The sequence below is a fragment of the Adiantum capillus-veneris genome, chromosome 28 (genome assembly GCF_014529385.1).
Source record: "Adiantum capillus-veneris isolate H3 chromosome 28, ASM1452938v2, whole genome shotgun sequence".
Lineage (NCBI taxonomy): Eukaryota > Viridiplantae > Streptophyta > Polypodiopsida > Polypodiales > Pteridaceae > Adiantum > Adiantum capillus-veneris.
In genome coordinates, this window is record NC_140958.1 from 10510389 (window position 1) to 10534661 (window position 24273).

The 24273-nt window shown below is 42.1% G+C and overlaps 1 protein-coding gene across 1 annotated transcript; it reads right to left on the bottom strand.

The window, feature by feature from the left end:
* Positions 1 to 22127: 22127 nt before the first annotated feature.
* On the bottom strand, positions 22128 to 23977 carry LOC147420046 (glycerol-3-phosphate acyltransferase RAM2-like). The gene is made up of 2 exons (XM_086504132.1): positions 23239 to 23977; positions 22128 to 23136 (listed from the first exon to the last, which is right to left on the bottom strand). The coding sequence occupies exons 1-2, from the start codon at positions 23851 to 23853 to the stop codon at positions 22273 to 22275; spliced, it is 1479 nt and encodes a 492-aa protein (XP_086360258.1). The 5' UTR covers positions 23854 to 23977; the 3' UTR covers positions 22128 to 22272.
* Between the last annotated feature and the right edge of the window lie 296 nt (positions 23978 to 24273).

A 24273-nucleotide genomic window follows, 5' to 3' on the forward strand; every position in this document is an offset into this window, starting at 1 on the left:
TTGTATTCAAGGGGACGATTTTGTGTGTCCTTTTTCGTATTTGTGTTCAAGGGGAAGATTGTGTCTTGTGTACCTACCTTGAGTGTGTCTCGAGGAAAGATAGCATGAGTGATTTTGTGCAAACAAAACTCACACGAGGAGGTGTCAGGATACAGGTTATGTAGCACCTAATGTGAGTGAGCACCCTCTTTACATGTGGATGGCCAGTCAACTTATGACCATGTGATACACCAAGTGATAAGTCTTAATGTGCAGCCTACTTGGCAATCCCTATGACATCATCACTTGTGTATGCAAATATGATTAGCTTAAAGCTATAAACTGAGCTTGGGTATACACTCATCTACAAGCATGATAATCTAGTGTTTACATTCTGAGTCTACATTGAGTGTGTCTATCCCTTTGATTATACACATACAGACACCAAGAATGCTTCAAAGTTGCACCCACCTTGACCCTACAGCTACAAATTTTGCAATTTATTTTAGAGTAGATGGACGACCGAGATCTACAGTGCTAGGTCCTCGTCTTTGACATTATGGGAAGGACCTATACTTGGGTTATCTCTATTCCCTTGGGAAGGCAAAAGTCCCAAAATCAAGCCCTTGTGATATCGACAGAAGGAGAAGTTGCACAGTCTAATGACATTCCTACTTGATGGAAAGGACCTACACCTAAGTTATCTCTATGTGGCACAGAATTGTCCAAGCTATTATCACTAGAGGCATGAGTGGTTTTGTCTCAACATTCACCACTTTTCACTCTATGTCATTATATTAAGAATATCTGGGTGTTAAGATCCACCACTTGTCCAACCTATAAGGCTATACCTTAAAGGTTGTTCTTTCTCACCACTTGGAGTGACCATGATAAGTTTTACATTAGGGTTTGGTTCCAAGGTCCACCACTTGTCCAAGCTAACTCTATTGAAACATAGAGAGAAGCAAAGGTCCACCACTTGTCAAAGCTAACTCTATTGAAACATAGAGAGAAGAAAAGGTCCACCACTTGTCCAAGCTAGGGTCCATTGAAACATGGAGAGAAGAATGCTCTACCATTTGTCCAAAATAGGCTCCATTGAAACATGAAGAGAAGCAAGCTGCACCATGTATCCAAGGTGCTAGGATCCATTGAAATACCTTAAATCCACGATATTTCGTACATGGGGGGTTTACATTCAAGGTCCACCACTTGTCCAAGCTATTATCCTTAGTAGCATAAGTGGTTTGGTCTCAAGATTCACCACTTTTCCACTCTATGTCATTATATTAAGAAGATCTGGGTTTTAAGGTCGACCACTTTTCCAACCTAGAAGGCTATATCTTTAAGGGTATTCTTTCTCACCACTTGGAATGACCATGATATGTTTTACATGGGGGTTTGGTTCCAAGGCCCACCACTTGTACAAGCTAACTCTATGGAAACATGGAGAGAAGCAAAGGTCCACCACTTGTATAAGCTAGGCTCCATTGAAACATGGAGAGAAGGATGATTCACCATTTGTCGAAGATAGGCTTCATTGAAACATGAAGAGAAGCAAGTTGCACCATGTCTCCAAGATGCTAGGATCCATTGAAATACCCTAAACCCACAATATTTTTTACATGTGGGGTTTAAATTCAAGGTCAACCACTTGTCCAAGCTATTATCCCTAGTAGCATGAGTGGTTTGGTCTCAAGATTCACCACTTTTCTACTCTATGTCATTATATTAAGAAGATCAGGGTGTTAAGGTCGACCACTTGTCCAACCTATAAGGGTATATCTTAACACTAGGTTGGTAACCTAACAGGACATAAAAGTGTCCTTTCAAGGTTTTGAAAAAAATCTTCAAACCCATAGTAGATCCACTCATTTTGTAAAATCCTTTCATGAGGTTATAGTTCAAGGCCTACTACACATGGAAAAAATAAGAAACTTGTAAAATTTCTCATCTTTTGGTCACACCAAGCCTCCAAAGTTGATGGACTAGTACATTTTCATCAAAACAGTCATTTCTTACGTTTTGTTGCATAAAAATAAGATTAGGGATTTTTGTAGGACTTGAGATAAATTCCCTAGTTAACTTCAATGGGTTGGTGATCAGAACATATGATTGCTTCTCACTCACTATTTTTTGTTTTGCCAAAAGAAATAGGTACAAAAAAGTTGAATTTTTACCATTCTGCAAACCTATCATCAAAGTTTCTATAGCCATGCTCCATAAAAATAATATATGCATGTTTTATTAGTTCCCTATTGTCCTTTACGTTCATAAGGAGCCATGGAGCATGTCAAAAGAATAATAAATCTCTTACCAAAGGGAATCTTGGGGACAAAGATGAAGTGCTAAATACAGCAAACATGAAAAAACTGGGTTCAACATCATGAGTTGTAGAATCCCATAGAAACTATTCAATATCTAGCCAAATTTGATCCTTATGAGTAGATATGGTTACTACCTACAAAATGCATGTAGTTGTCACAAGAACTAACAATATTGAAAAAGCTATACTTGATATACTAGAATGTTTCGTTTTCTTCTATAATTGAAAAAATCAACCATCGTTGTCTACTATGCAAAATAGGGTATTAGGTGCCCCAAAACTCAAGGAATATTAGCTTTATGTTACAATATGCGACATAGAAAATCAAAACTGCATTTGGATATCATGAAAGCCACCAAAAAAATCATAGAAGACCTAAAATTGGCTAAAAAATAGGATTTGACAATTTTTGTAATTTGGTCATAACTTACAACTTTAACATTTATTTCTCCCTAGAAGCATCAGGACATGTTGAGGACTACTAAAGATAGTTCTCTAGCATTATAGACCTCACAAACATGAATTCTAGAGTGGTATAGTTACAAAAAATTGAAAAAACCAAAAACAGGACTCGTTTTTTCACACAGTTTAGGTTGTGAAATGTTGTGCAAGGACAAGGTTAAAGATGGAATTGATATTCCAAAAAAATGTCGAGTTTTTTTCAGCTCATGAGACAACTTTCTAGACAGATAGCAGCTCAAAATCCATCTTGAAACTCTTGACATGATTCAAGGAAAATAGTCACTTAACAGGACATAAAAGTGTCCCATTACCAACCTAGTGTTAAAGGGTATTCTTTGTCACAACTTGGAATGACCATGATATGTTTTACATGGGGGTTTGGTTCCAAGGTCCACCACTTATCGAGGCTAACTCTATTCTTCTCATAGAGAGAAGCAAAGGTCCACCACTTGTCCAAGCTAGGCTCCATTGAAACATGGAGAGAAGGATGCTCCACCATTTGTCGAAGCTAACTCTATTGAAACATGGGGGGTTTACATTCAAGGTCCACCACTTGTCCAAGCTATTATCACTAGTAGCATGAGTGGTTTTGTCTCAACATTCACCACTTTTTCACTCTATGTCATTATATTAAGAATATCTAGGTGTTAAGGTCCACCACCTGTCCAACCTATAAGGCTATATCTTAAAGTTTGTTCTTTCTCACCACTTGGAGTGACCATGATAAGTTTTACATTAGGGTTTGGTTCCAAGGTCCACCACTTGTCCAAGCTAACTCTATTGAAACATAGAGAGAAGCAAAGGTCCACCACTTGTCCAAGCTAGGGTCCATTAAAACATGAAGAGAAGGATGCTCCACCATTTGTCCAAGATAGGCTCCATTGAAACATGAAGAGAAGCAAGCTGCACCATGTCTCCAAGATGCTAGGCTCCATTGAAATACCTTAAACCCACGATATTTCATACATGGGGGGTTTACATTCAAGGTCCACCACTTGTCCAAGCTATTTCGCTACTAGCATGAGTGGTTTGCTCTCAAGATTCACCACTTTTCCACTCTATGTCATTATATTAAGAATATCTGGGTGTTAAGGTCCACCACTTGTCCAACCTATAAGGCTATATGTTAAAGGTTATTCTTTCTCACCACTTGGAGTGACTATGATAGGTTTTACATGGGGGTTTGGTTCCAAGGTCCACCACTTGTCCAAGCTAACTCTATTGAAACATAGAGAGAAGCAAAGATCCACCACTTGTCCAAGCTAGGGTCCATTGAAACATGGAGAGAAGGATGCTCTACCATTTCTCCAAGATAGGATCCATTGAAACATGAAGAGAAGCAAGCTGCACCATGTCTCCAAGATGCTAGGCTCCATCGAAATACCTTAACACTAGAATGGTAACCTACCAGGACATAAAAGTGTCCTTTCAGGGTTTTGGGAAAAAATTCCAAAACCATAGTAGATCCACTCATTTTGAAAAATGCTTTCATGAGCTTATAGTTCAATAACTACTACATATGGAAAAAATGAGAAACTTGTAATTTTTCTCATCCCTTGGTCACTACAAGCCTCCAAAGTTGATGGACCAGTGCATTTTGCCCAAAACAACAATTTCTTACGGTTGATTGCATATAAATAAGAGTGGAGATTTTTGTAGGACATGGGATAAAATGCCCCGTTAACTTCAATGGGTTGGTGACCAAAACATATGGTTGCTTTTACCTCACTAATTTTATTTTGGGAAAAAAAATGGGTACAAAAAAGTTGCATTTTTGCCATTCTGCGGACCTATCATCAAAGTTTCTATAGTCACGCTCAATATAGATACTATATACATGTTTTCTTAGTTCCCTTTGGGCCTCTGGATTCAAAAGGAGCCATGGAGCATGTCAAAAGGATAATGGATCTCTTACAATTGGAACCTTGGGGGCAATGATAAAGTGCTAAATATAGCAAACATGAAAAAACTGGGTTTAGCATTATGACCTCTAGAAACCCATAGAAACTACTCAATATCTAGCCAAGTTTGTAGTCTATGATTAGATATGGTTACTACCTACAAAATACACACAATTGGCCTAATAAACTAGCAATATTGAGAAAGTTATACTTGCTACTCTAAAATGTATCGTATTCTTCAACAATCAAAAAACTCAACCATCATCATATACTATGCTATATAGCATATTAGGTCCTCCAAAACTCAAGAAAGATTAGCTTTATGTTATACATTACACTTACACAATCAAAATTGAATTTGGATATCAAGAAAGCCACCAAAAAAATCATAAAAGTGCTAATTTTGGCCAAAAAAAACAGGATTATGAAATTCTTGTAAATTGGTCATAACTTTCAACTTTAACACTTAGCTCTCCCTACAATCATCAAAACATGTTGAGAACTATGAAGGCCTAACCTCTAGCCATCTAAACCTCACAAACATGAAGTTTAGAGTGGTATAGTTGCCAAAATTTGAAAAAAAAGCCAAAAACAGGACCCGTTTTCTCACACAGTTTGGGTTCAAAAATGTTGTGCAAGAGTAAGGTTAATGGTGAGATCGATACTAAAAAAAAAATGCTAAGTTTTTTTCAGCTCATAAGGAAACTTTGTGGATATACAGCACCTAAAAATTCATATTCATACTCTTCAAATAATTCAAGTAAAATGGTCACTTAACAGGACACAAAAGTGTCCAAGGACATAAAAGTGTCATGTTACCATTCTAGTGTTAAACCCACGATATTTCGTAGATGGGGGGTTTACTTTCAAAGTCCACCACTTGTCCAAGCTATTATCGCTAGTAGCATGAGTGGTTTGGTCTCAAGATTCACCAGTTTTCCACTCTATGTCATTATATTAAGAATATCAGTGTGTTAAGGTCCACCACTTGTCCAACCTATAAGGATATATCTTAAAGGTTATTCTTTCTCACCACTTGGAGTTACCATTATAGGTTTTACATGGGGGTTTGGTTCCAAGGTCCACCACTTGTCCAAGCTAACTCTATTGAAACATAGAGAGAAGCAAAGGTCCACCACTTGTCCAAGCTAGGCTCCATTGAAACATGGAGAGAAGGATGCTCCACCATTTGTCCAAGATAGGCTCCATTGAAACATGAAGAGAAGCAAGCTGCACCATGTCTCCAAGATGCTAGGCTCCATTGAAATACCTTAAACCCATGATATTTCTCACATGGGAGGTTTACATTCAAGGTCCACCACTTGTCCAAGCTATTATCCTTAGTAGCATAAGTGGTTTGGTCTCAAGATTCACCACTTTTCCACTCTATGTCATTATATTAAGAAGATCTGGATTTTAAGGTCGACCACTTTTCCAACCTATAAGGCTATATCTTAAAGGGTATTCTTTCTCACCACTTGGAATGACCATGATATGTTTTACATGGGGGTTTGGTTCCAAGGTCCACCACTTGTCCAAGCTAACTCTATGGAAACATAGAGAGAAGCAAAGGTCCACCACTTGTCAAAAGCGTGAATGCGGTGCTTAGGACTTTGATGTTGCTCGATTCTTCTCCCTCGACGTGCTATCAATTAGGTGGCAATTCATTGAGTCTTCCACTATGTGGCCCGCTATCGTGCCATGGCACGTACATAGTGTTAAATAAAAAAATTCGCGTCACTCTTGACACTTCTCAATGTATGCAAATAAAAGCAATCATGTACATATTGTGATATATGTTGAAGCATCTATTGCGGTCATTATCATGTACATACCTATCCGGGGAGTCGTGGCCCTAGATGTGGCGCATTTGGGTGCTTTTCCACTTGATAAGATGTTTAATTTGGTTTGACAATGTACATAGCCCAAGTGTTGTGGTGGCACACTCATCTCGCCTATAAAGACTGATGCGGGCAAAAACTGTCAAAAATAGCAGCTAACAAGTGTCGTTGCAGAATTGCATGGAAAATGATCCAAAATGGTATATTGATTAAAAAAATGATGCTTATCTATGATTTTTGTGCTTATGCGAGTGATCCCACAAATTTAGGGATTTTTCTTACTCCGTTTGGGATTTTTCTCATAAAAAATGGTAGTATTTTGGATAAAAAATGAGCTGAAAATGACATAGTTTTGGTCCAAAGTGGTAAAATGGCCCAAAAATTGACACATCACCTCATGTTTCCGTGGGTAAGAGAGAGGGCTGTTTTTTACAGAAAAAACTTGCATAGTCTACCTTTCTCAAGGTTGGCGATGAAAGAAGTAGCTTCTTTAGCTTTCTCATGGCTTTTGTGTGCTCTCTTCCCATCGAAACTTTTGATTTTTTTTCAACAACCTATAAAGGGGATCTGCTACATGTGCATAATGTGGTATCCAAATAAGATAGAAGATGCAATAACCAAGAAATCTTCGACCTTCAGTTATAGTTGTACATGTTTCTTTCATGTTTTCGATTGCATCCATCTTTTTTGGACAAGGCCTTCTACCATAAGGACCATGCATATGTCCCACAATCAACACTTCATTAACACAATACAGATTTTTGCCCTAATAGGGTAAGATTAACCTCTTCCATCTTTGACAAAATCTTCTCACAATCTTCGATATGGTCTGCAACAAACTTACGGCACCCCCTTGAATCAATAGCTTCATCTTTATCTTTGTCTTACATCCTTTGATGGCCACATCATCAAGAAATGGCATTGTGATTTGAGATATGAAGTCACGTAGAACCTTGTTCATCCCATTCATTATATGTGCAACTGAATTTGTTGCTCCTTGAGGTAAGGTACACATCCTTACTAGTCCCAAAGGTGTTTTCATAGTTGTCAGATCTCTACTCTCAACATCTAGTTGAAATTGATCGTATCCTGAATAGAGATCCCCCATTGAGTAAATTGACCTTCCTGCAAACACCTCTGTAAAATCATTTACTATAGGTCATGTACCCACATTCCTGATGGTAACCTTGTTTACAGGTTTCATATCTTGTATGAATTGCAAAGCTCCATTCTTCTCAGGCACAGTGAACCACCTGCTCAAATATGGCGCACAAGAAGGCTCCAAGATACCCATGCTAATCTTTTCATTGAGTAGTTCTATTAACTTTGGCAAATGTGCTTTCGAAACCGAAATTGGCATAGATTCCAAGGTACATGAGGGATAGTGAAGATCACCATAGGTGCAACAACATTAGGATCAACACACCCTATCTCATGTGGCTGGAAAGAAAAAGCCTTACCATGTCTTGAAAGCATTTCTTTAAAACTCTTCTTCTGTTAAAAACTCTTCATAACCAAATTTTATCTCCTTTAGGGATTCCATTGTGAACTTGTGTCCAGCTCTTTTTGGATCCCCGAGACTTAGCTGCAAAGAAGCTTGCTCTAGCTTTTTCTTGCAATCTAATGGTAAAGGTAAGGCCACTGGTCTCACTTTCTTTGCCATCATTTTGTACTTGGTCTCTACACACAGTTCCCGTCCTTCATTAGCATTGAAATCTTTCTGATCTTCAAAAGCCTCAATCACATCATACATTTCCATAGAGTATACTTCCGCAATGTGGGTTCCATCTTGCATGCTAGAGTCCATAATAGCCTCAAGCTCAAGCATAGTATCTACATGAGAAACTTGTTTAAAGAAACCTGAAATGCATTCACTATTCCCTATGAAACCATTTTCTCTCATGTTTGTCTATACACTATATACATAATGTCGTGCACTTCTTTTCATATCCTCGAGCTTCATAAAACATACTGAACCATGCTCTGTTAATCCCTGAAAATCTGTAGAAATAGCTTCTTCTCACTTTGGGTCAAGCGAGAATCTTTTTCTTCTTGTACCATTGCAATCCCGCTTTACAATGGTACATGGCCGAAACCCCTTGTCTCCCTATACTCTTTGAAATCTTTGTTTGCTTTTGGTAGAGGGTACTCACGAAGACTATTGCGGTTCCTCTCGTGATTCACACACACATTCAAAAATTGCACAGCTTGCTTCCCATCTCTGCTCTTTACCCTAGCATAAGGAGAACCATCATCCAAGACCTTTGTTTCCATGCGAATGGTTGCCCAAGGATAAGAAGATAGATAGACATCTCCTACACAAAGAAGTTTTTCTCATCCTTCACATTACCAATCATCACTTTCACATTTGGACAAGCCCCATACATCTCTCCTGATGAGTTATTTGCAGATCTAATCATCCACCCATGGTGTGTGTCTATCATCCACTTACCCTTCATGTAAAGACTCTTGGACATAAGATTGATCTCAGAGCCATGATCTATCAATGCAACATATGGCTCCTCAAGATCACCCACCTTGACTAAAGTTTCTGTTGTAGCTCTTGCCCAATGACTTTTGGAGTAGTGGCTTTTATATGAAGCTTCATCATCATCATCATCATCTACAAATCTAGCATGTGCATCTCTTCGAGAAGACTGGTAGCATCCTACCACACTTTCATCAAAATCACTATCTTGGACATGTATTCCATGTGCCTTAAGTGACTCCCCTTCACCCTCAGACTGTGGAGGAATAGACTCAGTGAGAGTTTGTCTCTTTCTTTTTATGATATAAATAATTTCTTCATGAAACTCGCGTTTAGCAATGCCAAGAACCTCACTCAACTTTGCTATTCAAAATTCTTTCCTCCAATACTTGCTTTAAGTTTGTTGCAGCTTCAATGTCAGATTGTAGTTTGTATGCAGAGCCTTTTTCTTTAGCTATTCCTTGCTCTTTCTTCTTCCCTGTAGATGCCTCCTACATAGGAATCTCAGGAGGAGGAGGCACATGTGGTGGAGCCTCATAAGAAGTCATGGATCCTTTCTTCCACCAGCTCTTGTAACCCTCTTTGAAGTAGAAGGACCTGCATCTCCATTCTCACATCTGCGCTTCTCTTCCACAATTTCTTCATTGTTATAGCATTTTGCAAGATAGAAATTCACTGATAAAGAGTCCACAGGGTCATCCCAACCTGTTGTATGTCGTATGCAATCACCAACTTCATGTAATACATGTTTAGTTACCTTCCCTTTTTCGACTGAGGCTACTGCGTATGGACACAAGCTATTAACCTCCTCAAAATCATCTGAAATATACTTTTAACATTTTCTTTGGAATTAGCTCTATCTTTTCCCCATAGGTAACAGCCTCCACTACAGAAATAGCATGACTAGTCGCCATATCCTCCACTAACTTCCGCATACCTCCTTTTGCAAAATTAGTTCCTAATGGCATACCTGTCTCCCGCAGATGGATCTTGCCATCCTTAAAAGGCACAAGACCTCTTTTTAAGGCATCACTAAAGCTATCACAATCCCTTCTGCTATGGTCTGTGCCATCACACCATATGCATTTGTGCACAAATCCTTCTTTGCTTTGGGATTTTTGTCCTACAGCAGCAGGTTGTCCTTTCTCTTCAAGCTTTGTTAGCTTTAACTTCATTTGCCCTAACAAGCTCATCAAGCATTGAACTGTCACCTTTTGGACTCACATCAGTAGGCTTTGATGGAATTGTTACCATATACATGTGGTAGTGATGTGTGTGAACACACTAGGACCGCGGGGGCATTTTTTCCCTCTTTAGGAGGTTTTTTCCCCCGTGCATTGTATATACGCCCATCACTCTAGGGCTATCTATCTTTCCATTGCACACTAAGTAACATACTCTCTATTGTGTGCCTTGAGCTTCCTTCGTCTTCTCCAAGCTGTGTGTGTTTCTCTGCAACCCTAATTCCAACAATTGGTATCAGAGCAGGTCATGTCCTCCCGGGCTTAGTCGCCAGCTGCTCCAGCACACGCCTGCTCACTTTCTCCAATTTCAGTGAGCTTTGGCAAGCGTTCGCAGGTCGACAAATATTTTGGGCAAGCTCAAAGAGCTTGGTTTGCTCAGAATTTTTATTTGGGCTCATTTCGGCCTCCGTTTTCACTACAGGCAGTACTGCACAGGCTATTTCGTCATTTTGTGCAGAATTTTTATCAGTGCCGTTTTCTGCATAACAGGTGCCTTATAGTCTTCTACGGTTTGTGCTATATAGCACAGGTTGTTCTCGCTCCGTTTCTCCTATTTTCGGGCATTTTTCACATCAGGCGCAGCATTTACCAACAACAACACAGATGTGTTCAAGATGTTTACTGATGAGGACAGGTTGGATGGGGACAACTACCCTATGTGGGCTTATATGATGCAACATGTTCTTGTGTCAAAGGGTGTCTGGAACATTGTGCAGGGCATTGATGTACGTCCTTGTTCTGAGTATGTAGGCGATGTTGAAGATGTCGCAGGTCTTGCTGCAAGGATTGCAGCTGTTAGAGTTGTTTTGCATATGGCAGAACAAGCTCGTTGGGAGGTTAAGGATGCGCAGGCTGTGAGGCGCACCATTGTTCCTCACATCCGTTCAACAAAATCTGCAAAACAGGCTTGCGATATTTTAGCACGTCTTTATGCAAGCCGCAATGAGGCTAAAATTGCTTTGCTGCGTAAAGAGCTGGAGTCGAAGATTATGCATGAGGAAGATGATATGGACACTTTCCTTGCTAGTGTCAAGGATATCAATGAGCAGCTTATTTCTGCAGGTGAAGTCATTTCAGACAGTTCCCTTGTGCAGACTGTTCTTGATGCCTTACCAGATTCCTACCAGACTTTTGCTAGTACTTGGAGACTGATGACCCAAGGAAATCCTCAAGTTGTCAAGTTTGATGCATTATGCACATTGCTGTTGCAAGAGTCACTTTCTAGAAAAAACAGGACTAGGCAGCGTGCAGTTGAACATGCTTTTATTGCTTCTCAAAGAAAGGGTGGTAACAGTAATGCAGCCACTTCTTATGGTTCTGCTCCGAGTGGCAAAAATTCTATTCCTAATGCTTCTGCTGGCAGTACTTCGTCTGGCAATTCTGGTGATAAGGGAAAAAAGAAGATGCGTTGCCATTATTGTAAATCCAATGATCACTTGATCAAGTCGTGTCCTAAGTTGAAGGCCAAAGAGGCTAAGAAGAAAGAGGGTGGTTCCACTACAAATGCTGGTTCCACTACAAATGCAACCATTGTTGAGTCTTCTGTGAAAGGAGACTGTGTTGCTGATGTTGATGCAGAATGGGCTTTTAGCGCAGAGTGCACTTACAATCCTACTGTCCATGATGCATGATTGTCAGTTGCTGCAGATTCACATGTGTGGTATTTCGACAGTGGTGCTACAAAGCACATTACCTCACATCGTGAATTGTTTACCTCTCTTGAGTCTGTCCCTCACGGGAATTCAGTCACTTGTGCCAACAACGCCTCTTATCCAGTTTAGGGACTTGGAAAGATTGTGCTCACTGATGCTAATGGTCGTTCCTTCACACTTGTTGCTGTACTTTATGTACCTGGGATCAAGAAGAATCTCTTGTCTGTATCCGCACTTGCTAGGCTTGGACTTGTAGTCAAATTTGTGGATGACAGATGTACAGTTCATGATCTCAGTTTTGGTGATGAAATTGTTGCATCTGGCCTTTTGTGCCGTGGGATGTATAAGCTCACTTTGTATGACAAGTGTGGAAAAAACTTTCCAAATGCTGTTGCAGATTCAAGGGCTATTTCAGATGCAAAACTTTGGCATGCACGTTTTGGTCATCTGAATTTTGCCAGTTTGCTGCGTTTGCAAAAATATAATATGGTTGCTTCTTTGCCGCCTCTTGAAGCACCTGTCAAACATGTTTGTGAAGGCTGTATTTTGGGTAAGATGCAGCGTTCTAAGTTTCCAAAGGATGGTTCAGTTCGGGCCGCATGCAAGTTGCAGCTTGTGCATAGTGATGTTTGTGGGCCCATTCAAACTCCGTCCTTGGGAAATTACCTGTACTTCGTGACTTTCATTGATGATTACTCCAGGCATGCATGGGTATTTCCGCTTAAAGCGAAGTCCGAAGTTTTTATGTGCTTCAAACAATTTCTGGCTATGGCTGAAAATGTCTCGAAATGTACTATGGGCACCCTCTGTTCCGATCGAGGGGGGGAGTATATGTCTCATGAATTTAATGCATTTCTGGCTAGTCGTGGGATAAAACACCAATGTACAGTTCCTTATACGCCTGAGCAAAATGGTGTTGCTGAGAGGAAAAACAGGTCACTGACGGAAACGGCACGATGTATGGTCAAAAGTCAAGCTTTACCGCATTCTTTTTGGCTTGAGGCCATCATGTGTGCCACTTATGTACTTAACAGGTGTCCTACGAAATCTTTGCAGTCTATTACTCCATATGAAGCATGGCATGATAGAAAGCCTTCTATTGAGCACATGCATGTTTTTGGTTGTTTGGCATATGCTTTGGTGCCACAAGTGCAGCGCAGAAAATTGGATGATAAGGCTGTCATGTATTTTTGTTGGTTATAGTGCTGAAAGCAAAGGTTACATGTTGTACCATCCGCAAACAAAACATATTCTGGTTTCTCGGGATGTAGTGTTTGTGGAAGATTCTGTTCAGCCCTTGCTGTCATGTACCAAAGACAGTAATGTAAGCTCACAGGACATTTATGACACTTTGTTGCCTCTTTTCAGTGGTGGAAATACGAATGTAAGTTCCAATGAGGCAAATGTACAGCCTATGGGGGTTTCTGAAAATGTTTTAGATCAGCCTAGTACTGATGCAGATGTACATGATGTACTTGATAAGGAAAGGGCTGAAAATGAGCAGGCTAGAGGTATGCCAAAATGGCTGGTGCACACTTTGCGTGACAGTAAATTGGATGCACCTTTGTCTAGTCGTACTCGTTCAGGCTCTCGCCATGCATCTTATGCATCAGATTGTTATGCTTTGGCTGTGTCTAGTTTACATGATGTTGAGGAGCCTCTGTCTTTTGATGAAGCACAGAATTCAAAAAATTGGATGACTGCCATGCAATCAGAATATGATGCACTTATAGAAAATGACACATGGACTTTATGTGATTTGCCTCCTGGCAAAAAGGCCATTGGTACGAAGTGGGTTTACAAGTTGAAACGCAAGCCGGATGGTGAGATCGATCGCCATAAGGCTCGACTTGTTGCAAAGGGTTATGCACAGCAAAAAGGCATAGATTATGAAGAGACTTTTGCTCCCACTTGTCGTATGACTACTGTGCATTTTCTATGTGCATTGGCAACTCATTTTGCTTGGGATGTACATCAATTAGACATTGTTATTGCTTTCTTGAATGGTGACATATTTGAGGAAGTTTATGTGACGCAGCCTCGCGGTTTTGTCATAAAAGGACAAGAGGACAAAGTGTGCAGATGTAAGAAGGCTTTGTATGGGTTGAAGCAATCTCCCCGTGCTTGGTATGAGAAAGCTGACACTCATTTGGTTAAACGAGGCTTTCGTACCAGTCCAACAGAAAGCACATTGTATGTAAAGCGTGAGGATGATGTATTTCTCATTGTGGTTCTTTATGTCGATGATTTGCTGATCACTGGACCAAATGAGAGACATATTGCTGAATTTAAGGCTGATTTGAATGCTACTTTCAAGATGAAAGATTTGGGACTGTTGCATCATTACTTGGGTATACAGTTTAAGCAGTGTGATGGTGGTATTGCCTTGTATCAGAAAAGTTACATAGAGACATTGCTATGTAAGTTTGGACTTGAGGATTGCAAACCTATTGCCACTCCCATGGAAACAAGTTTGAAGTTGAGTCTACATGATGCTGGAGATCCTGCTGATGTCACTCTTTACCAAACTGCTGTTGCCTGCCTCATTTATGTATGCAACACGAGGCCAGATATTCAGTTTGCAGTCTCATAGGTCAGCAGATTTATGCATAGCCCAGGGTCTAAGCATTGGCAAGCCATCAAGAGGATTTTCCGCTACCTTAGTGGCACTTTACATCTTGGCTTGTTTTATCCCAAGGGGGGATCATTGCCGCCACACTTACATGCTTTTTCGGACTCAGATTGGGCTGGTTGTTTTGACACGCGAGTGTCCACAAGTGGTTTTTGTTTCATGCTTGGAAGTTCATGTATATCATGGTTGAGAAAGAAGCAACCTACTGTGGCCACTTCGAGTTGTGAGGCTGAGTACAGGGCAGTCTTCACAGCTACGGTTGAGTGTGTATGGCTCAGACGCCTTATGGCTGATTTGGGTGTTGGACAGGACACTGCCAACACTATCTACACTGACAGTTAGAGCACATTGGCAGTTGCGAGGAACCCAGTTTTTCATGCTCGCACAAAGAACATTGAGGTGCATTACCACTATGTCAGGGAGAGGCTCTCAGTAGGAGAGATCAGCTTGGCTTATGTGCCAACACAAGACAACCTTGCAGATCTTTTCACAAAGGCATTGTCTCGTGAGAAGCTTGAAGCTTTCCGCAAAGCTTTGGGCTTCCTCCCCTTTGTGGATTGATCCTGTCCTCAGGGCATGGCACTTCCCTTTACTCATGTGCCAGCTCTCGTTCATCACATCACTCTAGGGGGGATTTGTTACCATATACATGTGGTAGTGATGTGTGTGAACACACTAGGACCGCCGGGGCATTTTTTCCCTCTTTAGGAGGTTTTTTCCCCCGTGAATTGTATATACGCCCATCACTCTAGGGCTATCTATCTTTCCATTGCACACGAAGTAACATACTCTCTATTGTGTGCCTTGAGCTTCCTTCGTCTTCTCCAAGCTGTGTGTGTTTCTCTGCAACCCTAATTCCAACAGGAATCTCTGACGTGCTAGGAGGAGAGGTAGTACCATTCACCACCATCTTGTCCCTACGATGTTGCCTCTTAGCAAGCAATGAGACCGCATCTTCAACCTCTTTCCACTCAGCCTTAAGACCCTGTTCTGTATTCTTGTCTTCAAGGAGTAGCTCTAGCTTTTCTTGGAGCTTAGAACCTTCATCTTGAAGAAAAAAATTTCACTATCCAAAGTGTCTCGCTCTGTTCATGACAGCTGAGCATAGCGCCGCTCAAACTCTCTCAACAGTTCGGTGATGGAAAGTCCTTCTTTTGGCTTTGCAACCCATTCCAAGAAGTTCCTTTTTGTAACCCTTTCAAAGTCCTCCATGAAGTATTCCTCCTTTAGGGCTAATTTGAATTGCTCCCAACCTTCTCCATGCTCCTGCCTGATTCCCCTTACATGGTCTCTAATCTCGGGGACCACAACAAGCTCAAAACTATGAATCATGTCCACCTCTGGAACCCGTTTAGCTTCATCTCCTTTACATAACCACGAAGAAACTTTGTGACATCTTTCCCTTTAAATTGGTCAATTTTGTTCACAATAGCTTGAAGGGCTTTGGTTGCTGACACCTCTCTTCTTTCTACAGCTTGTTGTTGTTGCATAAACATGACGAATGCTTGAAACATTTGCATTGTGCCTTGATCAAAATGCATGCCTTGTTGCTCTTGCTGATCCATAGCTTTAATTATTTGTAATTAAACTTTTCAAAACAAGTTTTTGAACCCCCACCCTAGCTGCTTCGCGTCGGGTTCACCGGAAATGTTGGAATGTGTGCGGTCTAGCTGGGAAGGTGCAAAACCTCTGGCTGTGAGAATTCGTGATGAGAGTCACAAACACTTTGTGAAAAAGCATTTGTGGAGAATCACCAACCCTCTTCCTAAGGGTGACAGAAAATCTAAGAGCGTTCATGATAGCAAAGTCACAAACCCTCTTTCCTATCGTGCTTGGAGTCTGCTTGTTTTCGCAGTCGAGAATATGATGAGAGGATCATCAAATCACATTCAATTTCACTTTAAAAGACCATTTAAAAACACTAAAATTTCAGCTATGAAACCTCAATGCACATACAAGCACAATTCTCAATCAAAACCCAAACCTCTTTCATGGTATCATGTAGCCTCGCCCCCAGTTACATAGCCCTAACATCAAACAGTTGAAAGGAATGCTCGAGCTTCCACCTTCACGACGATAATTTTCTGATTTTATAGAGATTTATGAGCTTCTAAAGTGAATCCCAAACATCATTTTGATAAGGGGAAACCCTAATTCACTCCGTCACAAGCTCAAATACAAGATTGCAAAGAGGTGGGACTGCAGCACACATAGATTGGGCAACCATGGAAGCTATTGCCCACTAGAGCAAAATTGTTGTGAGAGACCGGTCATTGTGATAGTGGACACGAGTCCTACAGGGATAGGATGGGCAGTAGGGCAAGATGATAATGAGGAAAAAGGTATGTAGTGAGATTTGGAGCCAAATTTCTGAGTTCTCGCCAACGTGATTATGCACAAGTAAAAGGGGAACTATGGGGGGTGGTTACAGCATTGAGGTGTGACAAGGAGTACTTGATAGGGGCACCAATGGTTGTGGAAACTTATTGTTTACCTCTTCTTGGAATGATCACAATTTGTTCGACTCCTAATATTGCAATTGTGCGACGGATAGCCTACATAAAGTCCTTGAGTCCTGAGTTCAAGCATATTGCAGGGAAAGACAATCCAATGGCAGATATGCTATCTAGGGCAATGTATAAGATGAACATGACATGATTATTGAGGGAGATGATGTAGGCACAAAGTTTTATACTATTGATCATGCAAAGAGTAGTCATGCATGTTTTGTGTCTTCACTTCAGTCCTTTTCAAAGGAACTATATGAGGATGAATGGCTCTTGATAGGTCGGTACTTAAGTACTCTTCGGAGGCAAGATGATTGGATTGTGCAAGAATTTAAGAGGATAATAAGAAAAGCATATGGATACTTCTTCAGGGATGGCTACTTATGGAAGCATCCTAAACGAAGAGATGGAACACCATTGCGCGTAGTATGCGATAAGGTTAACAACAAATCATCAAGGAGTTCCATGAAAGTTTATGGGTAGGACATCGAGGTATATGGGCAACATTTGCCAAGGTAAAAGAAAGGTATTGGTGGAAAGGGATGTATAAGAATGTGGCTGAGTTTGTTGAGTGATCTTGTATGACATGCGAAATGTATTCAAATGTACGGCATCATGATGGACTACATCCTACTTATCCATTAGCCATGCATTACAAATGGGTTGTGGACTTGGTCACAATGCCTTTGGGACTTTGGCAAGTGAGGCATTTGGTGCTTGCAAGAGAAGATTTGTCTAATCAAGTTGAAGGACGTGCATTAAGGACAAAGAGTATACAAGCTGTATATGAATTTCTTCTTGAAGATGTGATTGTCGCTATGGGTATGTGGGAAAGATAATTGCACATAGAAGAGAATTGGATGCTGATGAAGCAAGGAAATTCTTCTCTAGAATGAGCATCAAACTAGCTTTAACTTGTGCTTATAACCCAGATGGAAATGGAAAAAGTGAAAGAGGGCATCCTCCAATAATCAAAGCTTTAGCTAAAACTTGTGAAGGTAAGCTTGGAGAGTGGCCAAGGTTACTGCCATTTGCATTGTGGGGGGCTGACCGTACAACACATAGTTCAGTCACTCGCTATATGCCTGTTGAATTGATGTATGGTCAAAAACTTGTGATGCCAATTGAAGATGTAGTTCTTACATGGAATGTATTACCATGAGAAGATGGAATGAGTAGAGAAGACCTTGCATTGCGCATACAAAAATTGGAAAGAAGGCCTAAAGACATTGAGCTTGCAAAAGCTTGGCTAAAGAATGCAAGGTTGAAAAACAAAGACAGATTTGACAAGATGCATAGGCTCAGACCAAAAGACATTGAAGAAGGTGATTGGGTCTTGGTGTACGATAGTAGCCTTGAAAACCAACACTCTATAATAAGGAAGTTTGCAAAAAAATGGTTTGGTCCTTATGTTGTCAAACATTTGCTGCAACTTACACCTTGCGTGAACTGGATGGGACAAAACTCAAAATTCCCACTGCAGGAAAAAGAAAGAAATCATTCAAAAGAAGAGGGGATGTTGATCCATTTGATGCACAACCAAGTGAAGAGGATGATGAAGCCAACTATATGTAAACTAAGGATGAAAGTGAGAATATGGCGTCTGACCATGAGTCTTAATGCTCTACAAATGTTGTTGTGGCATATACCGGAGGATGTGCTGGTTTAGAGGGGGTGGATGTCATGTTGTGACACGTACATAGTGTGAAATAAAAACATTCGCTTCACTCTTGACACTTCTCGATGTATGCAAATAAAGCAATCATGTACATATTGTGATATATGTTGAAGCGTCTAGTGCGGTCATTATCATGTACATACCTATCCGGGGAGTCGTGGCCCTGGATGTGGCGCATTTGCGTGCTTTTCCACTTGATAAGATACTTAAATTGGTTTGACAATGTACATAGTCCAAGTGTTTCATGGTGGCACACTCATCTCGCCTATAAAGACTGATGCGCTGCCAAACATAGCAGCTAACAGGCGCCGTTGCAAAATTGCATGAAAAATGACCCAAAATGATATATTGATGAAAAATGATGCTTATCTATTCTTTTTGTGCTTATGCGAGTGATCCCATAGATTTAGGGATTTTTTTGACTCCGTTTCGGATTTCTCGCATCAAAAATGGCATTTTTTTGGATCAAAATGAGCTGAAAATGACCTAGTTTTGGTCCAAAGCGAAAAAATGGTCCAAAAATTGACACATCAGCTCATATTGCCGTGGATAAGAGAGAGGGATGTTTTTTACAGAAAAAACCCGCAATTTTTCTCTACTGGGCAATAGCTTCCATGGTTGCCCAATCTATGTGTGCTACAGTCCCGCCTCTGCGCAATCTTGTATCTGAGCTTGTGAGGGAGTGAATTAGGGTTTTCCCTTATCTAAGTGGTGTTTTGGCTTCACTTTTGAAACTCATAAATCTCTGCAAAATCAAAAAAAATTCTTCTGCAAAATCTTGAGCATTCCTTTCAATTGTTTGATGTTACGACTATGTAAATGGGGGAAAGGCTACATGATACCATGAAAGAGGTTTGGGTTTTGATTGAGAATTGTGTTTGTATGAGCATTGAGGTTTCATGGTTGAAACTTTAGTATTTTTAAATGGTTCTTTTAAAGTGAAATTGAATGTGATTTGGTGATCCTCTCATCATATTCTCGACTAAAAAAACAAGCAGACTCCAAGCACGATAGGAAAGAGGGTTTGTGACTTTGTTGTCACGAATGCTCTTAGATTTTCTGTCACCCTTAGGAAGAGGGTTAGCGATTCTCCACAAACGCTTTTTCACAAAGTGTTTGTGACTCTCATCACGAACTCTCACAGCCAAAGGTTTTGCACCTTCCCAGGTAGACTGCACACATTCCGACACTGCTGGGTCGATGATGGGGACGTCGAGCCCCAACCGTGTTCGACTTGCTTTCAATGCTCTTCATCAAGGAAGGGGTCCCTCATTTATAGACACGGGGTCAAAATAAAGAGATCGATGGGAGGGGGTCTTTATCGACGGCGCGAGGAATTGGGGCGTCCTATCGACACAGCAGGGAGAGCACGATTTTTATAGCAAAAGAGTCACATACGTTTCAACGTACCGTGCTAGACGATTTGTATTAGGTGCAGTTCTTGGAGGTGGAGGTTGGGGGTTCAAAAGGCCAGTGCGACGCAGGCGGAGCCCTAATATTTTGCCCCATGAGATTTAATCAATGGTGGATTAAACTCCACCGTTGAGCCTTATACTTTTGCGTTGTCACTTATAAATGAGGGAAGGGGCCTCAGGTGGCAAGTGGGCTCTTTTCTGTTGTAACCAATGTTGCATATATCCTTGATTATCTATGATTGTTTTTGTAGCGTGGGTGCCTTGTCAACCCTTGGCAATAAGTGACACCTATAAATTATGCGGGGAGGAGTAGTGGGATTGACGGTCAGGGCTGGGGGGTGGGATCTCAAGGCGTACTACACCTGGCCAACGAAAAAAACGAGGCATGCCGCCAAAAAAGTGAGACGTATTAAACTTAGCCAACGGGAAAAACGATGCGTTGCGAAGATTTGGACCTATGACCTCGCCATCCAAGTTTAGGGCCACGTAGTCTAACCACCTCACTCACGCATGCATTGAGTATCCACAACCATGTTCACAACATTATATTGTAAGTTAACATGCATTGCCCAGGCTGTTCAGGTTCGGTGTGTGTCCAGGTTTAAATTTTTATTTGATTTTTCAAGGCTGCTATCTTCTCGACTTTCACGCATGAGCTTCTCCGCCTTTGATCCCATTGCCTTCCCTTCTTAAAAATGGGTGTTACTTAGTGCTGAGGCTTGCCAACCATTATTTTCTTTTCTTCTGTAGCCAATGGTATGCTAACTTCGATGAGGTGGCCCGTCCTATTAGCCTCGCCTTGGATATACAGGCTGTCTAATACACACTGGCGCTCAACAGACGTGGTATGCTACCTTTTCTTATGTAGCCAATGGTATGCTAACTTCGATGAGGTGGCCCGTCCTATTAGCCTCACCTTGGATATTCAGGCTGTTTAATACACACTGGCGCCCAACAGACGTGGAGGCCAACCAACAGAAAAGTATTGGTTGTGAAAAAGTGACGTTGGACAAAGTTTTATACAACCTCGATCCCTAGTCCAAGGATGGGCGAGCATCGAACTGCTGCCAACTCAGCGAGGCAAAAGAATCAAACGAATAGCCTAAGAGGTGGAGCTGACATCGACCTCAATTTTTTAAAATGCCTGGCCACCCTCAAAGATGACGGGCAGGCATGGCGGCAGTCTGCAAACGCCCTCATTTTGTGGGCCGGGGGCAGGCCTATAAGCCTCGCCTTGAAGCGGCCATGTCCAAGCGACCCTCAGCACTAAAGGGCACGGGGCATTAAATGGGCACACCTGTCCACGTTGACTTATCATGCGTTTGTTGCCCACCATGGTCAACATATGCGCACGGGGGGTTGGATAAGCCATGCACCTTGCCCAACACCCATCGGGGTTCAAATTGTGCGAGCAACACCCCACGCCCCATTTTTTTGAGCCCTCGAATTTCCTTGAGATTCGTGCGCGCATCCCCAGCCGTAGATCCCATCTCTTTGCTCTCGTGCCCTTTAGTGCTGAGGCCGGGCGACCCGCCCCCTCGGAAGAGACACACCTTTGCAACGACAAGTGCCGTCTAGGCAGATAGAGCACATGCCAGCGGCAGCCAGCCTAGAAAAGAAACATCATCGCTAGCTAGGCTGCTATGATTTGCAGCTTCAGATTGTTTAATTTGTTTATTCAGCTTTTCCATCGTCTCTCGTGAACCAAGAAGGTGGAGGCAGTGAAACGAGCACCCGCTTGCCGCCGAGGCTCGAGCTCGTCTGAACCTTATACGTAATTAGTATCACCACTCCACTCCCGTTTATGAGCTTGGCGAAAAAAAATTTAAAAAATCCAACTAGCAATTGGCCTTCACTGTTGATGCAAAAATTTAAGGTACATCCATATTCAAGTGTTATACAACATCATGCAAATTGAAGGCAAGGGACGACCTTCACCTTCATCTTCTTCAACCTCGGACACAGCTGGTACCTTGAAAAAACAAATAGTCAGTGGTCACTATTGTTACAAGTTTCAATGCCAAACTTCCAGATCAGTCCAGAACTTTACAGCGACGAAGGACGCATTGACGCAGTCACTTACATACAATGAGCTGTCTCCAGGGGTGCACTTGAATATACAACGAGATCTAGCTTTACTATTTGCATCACTTCACTACTGTAGTTTCATCGCACCCAACAAGGGCTCTATACTTATCTTTGCGTGTGAACGTGGTGCATTTAAAACCAAGAGTGGCTGCAAGCATAGACTGAACAAGGTTGGCAACTTCATGCGAGGTTCTTCCCCCAGCACAGGTTAGACATTGGGGAAGTTCCCCCAGAAATGTGATTTCATAAGCAGGAATAGGGTTGAGGTAAAAATAGAAGGCGTCAAGGCCTTTCCAACCTCTTGCAGTAGTTGCATGGAACATGGTTAACTCACACTTTGTTGCCACAGGAACTATGCATGTAGAGAGCTCGGCAAAGAGCGCGCTAAATCTGAGCAAGAATGGTTCTCTACATGTGGTTCCTTCGGGACAAACCACCAAATCTCCCTGCTCTAGATGCTTTTTCATAATGATAAAATCTCTCTCTTTGCTCCTAGAAAGCCTGATGGTTGGAATGGGTGCAGTGATCTCGGAAAGACGCGACAAAGAGAAGGTAACCACGGTGATAGGTCGCCGGAGAGCCAAGGATATGAATACGGGATCTAGCAATGTTCTGTGTGTGGAGGCAAAAAGTGAACCACTCTTGAATGCATTGTTCTTGGTATCAAGTCCCCTCACAGTGACCCTGACACCCAAGCTTCTCAAAACATCAAGAGACAGGCTTACGGGAAGGCAGTCGCAGGCAATGACTCTCATGCACGATAATACAACACCAAAAGGGAGCCAAAGGAGGATGAAGAGTGCAATAGATGGTGTTGGAATTCTGACTAATCTGCCGTCATGAAAAATCAACGGCTTACAGAGCTTGGTTGGGGCGTCTGCACCGTGTTGCTCTCGAGCCTTTCTAGCCACAACATAGCCTTCCTGCACCATTGAAAAAGACAACGGTTGAGAGGCCGAAACGATTTATAAAGGGGGGGGGGGGGGGGGGGGGGGGGAGGGGAGGGGGAGGGAGGGAGAGAGAACCTTGAACTCTCCAAGAAACTGATGGTGACTTGCCATTAAAGCGACATCAGGCACATCCTCTCCATTGTTGAATAGAGCATGGAGGCCTGCTAAATCCTGAGCTGGACAAATTTGCCGCACAAAGAGGCCAGTGGCACGCCCCGACCCTTCATGGATTTGAAGCTCTGCTCCGAGCACACGGGAAACGCCCAGGTAGTCCTTAGCGAACGATTCCACCATGACGCGGGGATAGGCGGTGAGAAGATAGCGCTGTCCGAAGGACGACACCACCCGCCATGTTTCCGGATGCACATCCTCTCCATAGAACTTGGGCAGAACTGCTCGCGCAATGGACAGGATGTCCCTTTCCTTCACGCCGGCGAAGGATATCCACGCCACCAATCTAATTGCGGCGGATTCCGATACCAATCGCTGGAGAAGCCAAGCTGCGGGCCACAAGACCAGAAGCACAACGAATCGCACTAAACCAGCTGGCGCCTCCCACGCAGCCAGCATGTAGTAGGGCACGGCGCTGCTACTCTTGAGTAGAGTCCCCTCGAATTCTGACACTACTGCTTGGTTTTCCCGTCCCTCGGAGCTGCAGTCATACACAGAAGGAAAGCTCCGCTTCTCCATTAGCACTATCTACACTCTCTCTCTCTCTCACACACACACACACACACACACACGCACACACAATGTGCACACCGCTTCGCAGCGATGTAATAAATATAGCCCACTCGAGTCTCGACTGCTCTCTCTCTCTCTCTCTCTCTCTCTCTCTCACTCAATCAATTCGGTCGTCTGTGTAGTTTATCGGATACCGCAACAATACTTGTCGTTGACTGTGCAGTTGGCGTTCAGTCACCATGACGCCAAAACTCAAAGGGACCCTAGGTGCCCCCAATTGAACCACCTGAGGACCTTAGGGTAGAGGAGCCACTAAACCCATGTAACCCCAATTTTGCAGCATTTTCATTGGTTGCATTCTTGGATCAAATGGGGCCATGGGCAACTCACAATTGGTGCGCGAACGTCTCAGATTGCTAAAACGGT

Coding starts and splice junctions, on each gene's coding strand:
- LOC147420046 (XM_086504132.1), bottom strand. CDS start 23,853: ATGGAGAAGCGGAGCTTTCCTTCTGTGTATGACTGCAGCTCCGAGGGA. Junction 23,137..23,238: donor AGTTTCTTGGAGAGTTCAAG/GTTCTCTCTCCC, acceptor TCAATGGTGCAG/GAAGGCTATGTTGTGGCTAG.